The sequence below is a fragment of the Heptranchias perlo genome, chromosome 7, assembly GCF_035084215.1.
Source record: "Heptranchias perlo isolate sHepPer1 chromosome 7, sHepPer1.hap1, whole genome shotgun sequence".
In the NCBI taxonomy this organism is placed as follows: Eukaryota; Metazoa; Chordata; class Chondrichthyes; order Hexanchiformes; family Hexanchidae; genus Heptranchias; species Heptranchias perlo.
Window position 1 is genome coordinate 7,858,917 of NC_090331.1, and position 10,070 is coordinate 7,868,986.

At 45.3% G+C, this 10,070-nt stretch overlaps 2 protein-coding genes across 2 annotated transcripts in view; one reads left to right on the forward strand and one right to left on the reverse strand.

Moving 5' to 3' along the window:
* LOC137323498 (tubulin alpha chain) overlaps positions 1 to 2,735 on the forward strand; it is a 31,065-nt gene extending 28,330 nt beyond the window's left edge. Inside the window, exons 3-4 of the mRNA XM_067987018.1 lie at positions 1,343 to 1,491; positions 1,594 to 2,735. Coding sequence (XP_067843119.1) covers positions 1,343 to 1,491; positions 1,594 to 2,571 — 1,127 coding nt within the window. The 3' untranslated portion in view covers positions 2,572 to 2,735. The remainder of the gene's footprint in view (positions 1 to 1,342; positions 1,492 to 1,593) is intronic.
* The window catches only part of LOC137323499 (tubulin alpha chain-like), a 122,244-nt gene extending 112,694 nt beyond the window's left edge, over positions 1 to 9,550 (reverse strand). Inside the window, exon 1 of the mRNA XM_067987019.1 lies at positions 9,124 to 9,550. Coding sequence (XP_067843120.1) covers positions 9,124 to 9,306 — 183 coding nt within the window. The 5' untranslated portion in view covers positions 9,307 to 9,550. The remainder of the gene's footprint in view (positions 1 to 9,123) is intronic.
* Between the last annotated feature and the right edge of the window lie 520 nt (positions 9,551 to 10,070).

Genomic DNA, 10,070 nt, shown 5'->3' on the forward strand with positions numbered 1-10,070 from the left:
TGTCATGGATTTTACCCACCATCTGTTGAACTGAGAGGACATACTTATCAGGAAAGGCTGAAGAGACTGGGGCTCTTTTCTATAGAAAAGAGAAGGCTGAGGGGTGACGTGATAGAAGTCTTTAAGATTATGAAAGGGTTTGATCGGGTAGACGTAGAGAAAATGTTTCCACTTGTGGGAGAGACCAGAACTAGGGGTCATAAATATAAGCAGGTCGCCAATAAATCCAATAGGGAATTCAGGAGAAACTTCTTTACCCTAAGAGTGGAAAGATTGTGGAACTCGCTACCACAAGGAGTAGTCGAGGCAAATAGCATAGATGCATTTAAGGGGAAGCTGGATAAACACATGAGGGAGAAAGGAATAGAAGGATATGCTGATAGGGTGAGACGAAGAGGGGAGGGAGGAGGCTCATGTGGAGCATAAACACTGGCATGGACCAATTCTGTGCGACAGACTTTAAGTAACACTAAGTTCCTTCCCCTACCTCCGAGAGAAAATAAAATCGAACAGGGCTAACTAACTCTCAATCACCTTCCTTAACAGCTCCTTTTAAGAGTGTTAGTTAACCTTGTGTCAACTACTTACTCTGAGAGTCTATTCCCCATGCCGACTATGCTATGGGATGGGGGGAGGGGGAGGGGGAGGGGGAGGGAATATTTTTTCAAATCCCTAACTTTGCTCAAGCCCTGTCACTTTTGTGAATTATTTTTTATTCATCCTCAGGATGTGGGCGTTTATTGCCCATCCCCAGTTGCCCTGAGAAGGTGGCGGTGGTGGGCCTTTTTGAACCACTGGTAGAGGTTTCATACAACTGAGTGGCTTGCTAGGCCACTTCGTTGGGCAGTTAAGAGTTAACCACATTGGTGTGGGACTGGAGGCACACGTCGGCCTAGACCGGGTCAGGACGGCAGGTTTCCTTCCTGAAAGGACATTAGTGAAACAGTTGGGTTTTTACGACAATCCAATCGCTTCATGGTCACTTTTACTGGTATCGGCTTTTTATTTCCAGAATTATTTTTTTAAACTGAATTCAAACTGCCCATGGTGGGAAATGAACCTGGGTTCTACTGGATTATTAGTCCAGGCCTCTGGATTACCAGCCCAGTAACTTAACCACTATGTTACTTTTTTAACTTGTTATCTAGTCCATTGCTCATTGTCCAAGTTAAATAGTTTACCTACTTCAACCTCATCTATACCTTTCCGTTACTTTTGAAGACCTATATATCGTCTCCCTTCAGTCCTTTTTTTTTCACCGGTGAAAATATGGTTAGCTGTTCAAGGTTAATGCATCCTATTGGATTATAACCTGACCTCGGTCTGCCGTTCTGAATTCCAGATGAGGTCCGTACTGGTATCTATCGCCAGCTGTTCCACCCCGAGCAGCTCATCACCGGGAAGGAAGATGCTGCCAACAATTATGCCCGTGGGCACTACACCATCGGCAAGGAGCTGATTGATTCAGTTCTGGACCGGATCCGTAAACTGGTGAGTGAGCACTTCCTGCGGTAACTACAAGTATGTCAACGATCTGTAATTACAGTTCCTTGCTATGAAGGATTCTACTGCCATTTATGATCTCTTCCACAGGCTGACCAGTGCACAGGACTCCAGGGTTTCCTTGTGTTCCACAGCTTTGGTGGAGGCACTGGCTCTGGTTTCACCTCCCTGCTGATGGAACGTCTCTCTGTCGATTTTGGCAAGAAGTCTAAGCTGGAATTTTCCATCTACCCGGCTCCGCAGGTCTCCACAGCTGTAGTTGAACCCTACAACTCCATACTGACCACCCACACCACCCTCGAGCACTCGGACTGTGCCTTCATGGTAGACAATGAAGCCATCTATGATATCTGTCGCAGAAACCTGGACATTGAGCGCCCAACCTACACCAACCTTAACCGGCTCATTAGTCAGATTGTATCCTCCATCACAGCCTCCCTTCGCTTTGACGGTGCCTTGAATGTTGATCTGACAGAATTCCAGACCAATTTAGTTCCTTACCCACGTATCCACTTCCCTCTGGCTACCTACGCTCCTGTGATCTCGGCTGAGAAGGCTTACCATGAGCAACTGTCTGTGGCTGAGATCACCAATGCCTGCTTTGAGCCAGCCAACCAGATGGTCAAGTGTGACCCTCGCCATGGCAAGTACATGGCCTGCTGTCTGCTCTATCGAGGTGATGTGGTGCCAAAAGACGTCAATGTTGCCATTGGTGCCATCAAGACCAAACGTAGCATCCAGTTTGTGGACTGGTGCCCAACTGGTTTCAAGGTTGGCATCAACTACCAGCCTCCCACTGCAGTGCCCGGTGGGGACCTGGCCAAGGTGCAGCGTGCTGTGTGTATGCTGAGCAACACCACGGCCATCGCTGAAGCCTGGGCTCGCCTTGATCACAAGTTTGATCTGATGTACGCCAAGCGCGCCTTTGTCCATTGGTACGTGGGTGAGGGGATGGAGGAAGGGGAGTTCTCTGAGGCCCGTGAAGACATGGCGGCCTTGGAGAAAGATTATGAAGAGGTTGGCATTGACTCCTTCGAGGGTGATGAAGAGGGGGAGGAGGAGTATTAACCTACTCTTCATACTTAACCAATGATGTACAATCTTTGAAAAATAGGCTCAGTTTTATGTTCTAACTTTGTTAAAGCTAGTATGATGTACCGGACTGATTTAATTACTGACTTCTAATGTCCCTTTATTTTCTGTTATTTAGTAAAATATATTTTGAGCCAACATTTGTTGCAAATTTTCGTGGTCTCATTTTGAATTATCGCAGTCCTGCTGTTCTGAGGTAAGTTGGAAAAAGTTCTTTTAAAAAAAGAAAAAAAAAAGTAAGGGCTCCTCTTCTGAATCAAGAGTTGAGACACATTGTTGAGGGAGTTTCATTCTGCATTTAACCTGTGCTGTGCCAAACCTGGAAGTGCTTTGATGATTCAATTCCCCAACCACCGGCTTAGTTAGTAGCACGCTTGCTTCTGAGGCAGAAGGTTGTGGGTTTAAGCCTCCCTCCAGAGACTTGAGCACACAATCTAGGCTGACACTTCTGTACAGTACTGAGGGAGTGCTGCACTGTCGGCGGTGCCGTCTTTCGGATGAGATGTTAAACCGAGGCCCTCCTTGCCCTGTCAGGTGGAAGTAAAAGATCCCATGGTACTTTTTGAAGAAGAGCAAGGGAATTTTCCTGGTGCCCCAATAAGATTTATCCATCAACCAACACCACCAAAAGCTGATTATCTGGTTACTTGCGTCATTGCTGTTTGTGGGACCTTGCTTGTGCGCAAATTGGCTGCCAGGTTTGCTTATTTTTTTACAACAGTGACTACACTTCAAAAGTACTTCATTGGCTGTGAATCACTTTGGGACGTCATGAGGGTGCTATATAAATGGAAGTTTCTCGATAACAGGCAGGAAAAAATCTCCACCAAAACAAATTGGAACGTGCCCTTTGGAAGCTATGTATATATTTACACTGTTCGCTCAGTGGGTGTGACAGTCTAGTTCATTTGGTAGCACCGGGTCAGAAATTGTGGGTTTGATCTCTACATCAAAACACGAGCACATAATCCAAGACTGTCACTCCACTGCAGTACTGAGGGACTGGTGTATTGTCTGGTGTACTGACCTTTGCTTAAGACATTAAAAGCAAGGCTCTGTCTACCTATTCCTGTGGTTCAGGTGTACATTAAAAGTCCCACAGCACTATTCGATGAAGAGTAGAAGTTTTCTTAATTTCCTGGACAAATTTCGTCCTTCACAAAATGATGAGATGTTAAACTGATGTCTGCCTTTTCAGGTGCATGTTTTTTTTTATATATAAAAGGTTTTAATTAGGAGTCACTAGGGTTGGGATTCTGGAAGGATGAGATCAAAATGGCCGCAGGGGCTACCCCATCCAAAACGGTCTAATTAAAAGGCCACAGCTTCTCCATATCACTTGAACTGAAAGGGCCACTTACAGCGATTCACTCTACCATATGTTGCTTGGATAGATGGAGGTGAGGCTGCAGATGGCAATCAATGCAGAGCCCCGTCTGCCGTCTCAGGTGAACGTAAAAGATCCCACAGCACTATTTTGAGTAAGAGCAGGGGAGTTCTCCCTGATGTCCTGGACAATATTTAATTCCTCAACCTGCATCACTTAAAAAAAAAGATTATCTGGTCATTATCTCATTTCTGTTTGTGGCATCTTGCTGTGCGTAAATTGGCTGCTGTGTTTCTTACATCACAACAGTGACTGCATTTCAAAAGTACTTACTTGGCTATAAAGTGTTTTTGGGACAGCTTGAGGGTGTGAAGGGCACTATATAAATGAAAGTCTTTCTTTCACGTATGATTTGCCCCCCACCTTGCTGAGTTTCTGACCTCAAGGCATGTTGTCGTGGAAAGAGCTGAGCAAAGACCCATAGGGGGGCGCTCTTTTGAGCTTGAGGCACGTTGAGGGTAGGGTCGTCAACCCTCCAGGATTGTCCTGGAGTCTCCACGAATTAAAGATTAATCTCCAGGAGAAAAATCATAGGGGTAGTAAAAACAAAATGCGTGTTTTTCCATTTTCTTTGCATGCTTTTCTTTATTAGTTATAAAAATGTTGGCGATGGTGGGGGAGGGGTGGAAAAAGGGCTGTTTGGATGATTCTTGACTGTCAGTCAACCAGGTAACAAAGAGTCTGTTCGCTTTCCAATTGGCGTGGGGAGGCGGTGCACGGTGAGGATGGATGTTTCGGGCGACCAATGGCGTGAGTGTGGCAGCGGGAGGTGAAATGGCGAAACCTCCTGGAATATCTCCAACCAGAGGTGGCAGAGTTGAGGGAGCTTTACTCCAAACACTTAACTCTTCGCTGTACTCGACCCAAGAAGATGTTTTCAGGTTGGGAGAGGTCTGTAACCGGGCAGTGGCTCTGCAATACCTACCAGTTGACCAACAGCTGTCTCCTACCAGAAATCCCCTTTCCCCCACCCCCCCCCGACCCAAGACGGGCACGGCCTGGGGAGGCCAGCAGGAGAGAGAAATATTTCATTCTTACCATTTTCTTTAAGAAAGGGACTGGTGTTTATCCTTAGCACTCTGACCCATCAGCCTCTTGTGCTTTCCTTTTGTGTTCACGGTGAGGGTTTGTACTGGGGAACAGGAACCCCCTTCTCCAAAGGCTTGGGTACAGTAAGATTTGCATTTATATGGCGCCTTTCACCATCCCGGGACATCCACAATGCGCTTTACAGCTGATGAAGTACTTTTGAAGTGTAGTCACTGTTGTAATGTAGGAAACGCACAATTTGTGCACAGCAAGATCCCACAAACAGCAACGTGATGATGACCAAGTGGTGTTGATTGAGGGATAAATATTGGTCAGGCCACCATGGAGAACTCTCTTCTTCGAAATAGTGGCTGTGGGATCTTTTACGTCCAGCTGAGAGGGCAGACGTAAAAGATCCCTCTGTTTAACTTCTCATCCGAAAGATGGCACCTCCGACTGTGCAGCACTCCCTCAATACTGGCACTGGAGTGTCAGCCTGGATTTTGTAAATGTTTTGTGTGGCAGGTACTGAGCCACATAGACAGGAATTTGCCACATTCGATGTTTAGTCTCCATTGGGTTACAAGTGGTCTTACCCTCCCCCCACCCCCGGTCCAGAGGAAGGGGAGGGTCATGAACACTAACCTCAAATATTTCCAACATTTCTGTTGGGGAATCCCTGTTTTTGTACGAGTGTAAGAGCATGCATCTTTGAAGGTAAAATCTGGAGTGAATTCACTGAAACCTGAGCAGAAATTATTTACTCTCTCCCAAGGGTACCTGTTCAACCTTCAAATTACCGTGGAAACAACTCCCTCTGCTCTGCTGCTTTTATACGTGTTCAGCTCATGCACTGTCACACTGAAACAAAAAAACTAACATTACAGGCATAAACCTACCCAACTGTAAAGAGGGCTTTACTACAGTGATATCAGCGCTAAAACCAGCACTTAAATAATCCATCCGAACCCCTCGATTAGATTCGAGCCCGTGAGTCACTCCCAGGTGTCTGTTATTCTACATGTAAACCACCTGAACCCCCCCCAATTAGATTCGAGCCTGCAACTCACACTTGTAAATGCAGCTTTACATATTCAAGTGCTGTTATCACAGATTTGTTTGTCAATAAAATGTAAAATAAATGTAGGACCTGGACCGTAAACATAATCAATTTACTCAGCCTGACATTAGTTACTCAGGAAAGCAGATGGAGTTGAATAGTTGCTTGATAAAAAATATTTAAAAAAATTATTTAAGAAGCTCCTCCCAAAACGTAGATGACTGAGGTCATTGGGGGGTTAGTGGACGGGAGCAGTATCCTACTCCTCTCTGATTTGGTCAACTCATTGACAAATCTTCACTGCTTGTGGACTTTAATCCCTCATTCAAAACCGTACAAACAGACAAACCCTTGGTGCCCTGATGCAGTCTCTGTGGGCTTGTCTCCTCAGCCCTGCTGCTGCACATATATTCTCAGACCATCAGTGAAAAGCTTTCTAAAATCTGAAACACAGCTGTTGTCTCAAAGACCAGGGTGTGGGGAGTATCAGAATGGAAGTGGTTCAAGACCCTCCTTAAAATTTACCTGTTTGACCAAGCTTTTAGTCACCCATCTTAGAGCAGAGAAGCTTAAGGAGAGATTTAATAGAGGTGTTCCTGGAGCAATACGTCATGGAACCAACCAGAGAACAAGCTATTTTTGATCTTGTATTGTGAATTGAGACAAGGTTAATTAGTAATCTCACTGTAAAGGATCCTCTGGGGAAGAGCAATCATAATATGATAGAATTTCACATTGAGTTTGAGAGTGACATACTTAAGTCCGAAACTAGAGTCTTAAACTTAAATAAAGCCAACTATATAGGTATGAGGGACGAGTTGGCAAAGGTAGAATGGGAAAATAAATTAAAGGGTATGATGGTTGAAAAGCAATGGCAAACATTTAAAGAAAATTTCAATATTCTCAACAAATATACATTCCATTGAGAAATAAAAGCTCCATGGGAAAAGTGATTCATCTGTGGCTAACTAAAGAAATTAAGGATAGTATTAGATTAAAAGAAGAGGCCTATAATGTTGCCAAGAAGACTAAGCCTGAGGATTGGGAGAGTTTCAGAAACCAGCAAAGGGTGACCGAGAAATGGATAAAAAGGGAGAAAATAGAATATGAAAGTAAACGAGCAACAAATATAAAAACGGATTAAGAGCTTCTACAAGTATGTAAAAAGGAAGGGAGTAGCAAAAGTAAATGTTGGTCCCCTAGAGGCTGAGACAGGAGAAATTATAATGGGGAATCAGGAAATGGCAGATGCGTTAAACAAATATTTCGTATCTGTCTTCACAGTAGAAGACACAAAAAGCATACCAAAAATAGTGGGGAACCGAGGGACTAATGAGAGTGAGGAACTTAAGGTAATTATTATCAGTAGAGAAAAAGTACTTGAGAAACTAATGGGACTAAAAGCCGATAAATCCCCTGGACCTGATGGCCTACGTCTGAGGGTTCTAAAAGAGGTGGCTGCAGAGATAGCGGATTAATTGGTTATGATCTTCCAAAAGTCCCTAGATTCTAGAACGGTCTCAGCGGATTGGAAGGTAGCAAATGTAACCCCGCTATTCAAGAAAGGAGGGAGAGAGAAAGCAGGGAAGTACAGGCCAGTTAGCCTGACATCAGTTGTCAGGAAAATGTTGGAATCCATTATTAAGGAAGTGGTAAAAGAGCACTTAGAAAATCATATGATTAGGCAGAGTCAACATGATTTTATGAAAGGGAAATTGTGTTTGGCAAATTTATTAGAGTTTTTTTGAGGATGTAATTAGCAGGGTAGATAAAGGAGAACCAATGGATGTAGTATATTTGGAATTTCAAAAGGCTTTCAATAAGGTGCCACATAAAAGGTTGTTACAGAAGATAAGGGCTCATGGGGTTGGGGTAACATATTAGCATAAATAGAGGATTGGTTAATGGACAGAAAACAGAGAGTAGGGTTAAACGGGTCATTTTCAGGTTGGCAGGCTGTAACTAGTGGGGTACCGCAAGGATCAGTGCTTGGGCCTCAGCTATTTACAATCTATATTAATGACTTGGATGAAGGGACTGAATGTATTTTATCCAAGTTTGCTGACAATACAAAGCTAGGTGGGAAAGTAAGCTGTGAGGAGGACACAAGGAGTCTGCAAAGGGATACATACAGGTTAAGTGAATGGGCAAGAAGGCGGCAGATGGAGTATAATGTGAGGAAATGTGAGGTTATTTACTTTGGTAGGAAGAATAGAAAAACATAATATTTTTTAAATGGTGAGAAACTATTAAATGTTGGTGTCCAGAGAGACTTGGGTGTCCTGGTACAAGAAACACAAAAAGTCAGCATGCAGGTGCAGCAGGCAATTAGGAAGGCAAATGGCACGTTGGCCTTTATTGCAAGGGGGTTGGAGTACAAGAGTAAGGAAGTCTTACTACAATTTTCAGGGCTTTGGTGAGATACTGGAGTACTGCATACAGTTTTGGTCTCCTTATCTAAGGAAGACTATATTTGCCTTAGAGGCTGTGCAACAAAGGTTCACTAGATTAATTCCTGAGCTAAGAGGGTTGTCCTATGAGGAGAGGTTGAGTAGAATGGGCCTATACTCTCTGGAGTTTATAACAATGAGAGGAGATCTCATTAAAACATATAAGATTCTGAGAGGGCTTGACAGGGTAGAGGCTGAGAGGTTATTGCCCCTGACTGGAGAGTTTAGAAGTAGAGGGCATAAACGCAGGATAAGGGGTCAGCCATTTAAGACTCAGATGAGGAGCAATTTCTTCACTCGGGAGGGGCAGGAGGGAGGGAGGGGGGGGGGCGGGCAGGAGAGGGCGCACAGGAGGGAGGGAGGGAGGAGAGCGCTTGGGAGGGAGGGAGGAGAGCAGGCAGCTCCCAAGTCACAACCTGCCTGATACAAATAAACAGGACACAGGGCTACTCCCTGTCAGTGACACCACCAGAGCAGCCTAGAAGCAAGGAGGCCATGGAATAGCAGGGCCTTTTAAAACAAATAACATCATGGAATTAATTTACCAGTGGGTCTCCCATGGTGCTGCTCACAGCAAGTCTGAGGACAGGCGTAGCTCTTACCTGTGTGGGTGTCACATTTTTCTCTCCGTCTCCTCTTTTTGCATTTTCTCTTCTCTCCTTTTGAGTGGGGATGTGGAGTGGTGGGGAAGGGAGTCGCTGAGGTTGGAGGCTGCGGGGAACAGGGGTGGTGGGGAGGGGAAATCGCTGAGGTTGGAAGCTACGGGGGAAAGGGGTGGGTTGCATTGCCTGATGGCTGCCATCGCATAGCCTCCTGCCCTCGCTCCCATGCCCGGTCACTTTCGGTTCCTTGCACCTCCGCCGTTCTGAGTACGTCCTCCCGTTCTGATCATCATCCTGGGCTCTCCTGTCACCTCTTAAATCAGTGAGGGATCTGCTTGCCTGCTGAATTACTGCTCGTCAGTGACCCACCATGAGGCACACTTTGCTTCCCCCATGATCTCTGCTCCCCCCCCCAATCCATCTGTCTGTCTGTTGATTGGTCCCCAATGCCTTGCTATCGGTCTCTCTCCTACATTGCTCTCTCTGTTCTCTCAAACTCCCTCTCCACTGTTTACATTACCTTTTCGTTGCTAATGGATACATTCTGTACGCCTGCCAAATTAATGTTGACATCTGGCCCCCTAAGGCGTGCTCTGCTTATCCTGTGAACTATCTTTCTCTGCCGTTCACTATCTCTCCCTGATGCCTTACTATATCCAAAATCACTCTCTTTTTCTCTCTGATCTCCCTTTCCTTGCCCTGAAGTCTCTCTCTCTCCCCCCACCCTGTCTTTGGCCCATCTGTCTACACCTGGGAGTTATTACTCCTATGTCTAGCCCTCTATTTTTTCTTTCCACTCTTTCTCTCTCCTCTATCTTCCCATTAGGCCTTACACACGTGCGGTCCTGGGAGCGGATCCGGGAAGGCCAGAACAGTAGGAGGGTCTGGGAAATGGCTGGTCATAGGCCCAGGAAAAAGAACTTGCCTTTATAAAGCGCCTTTCACAA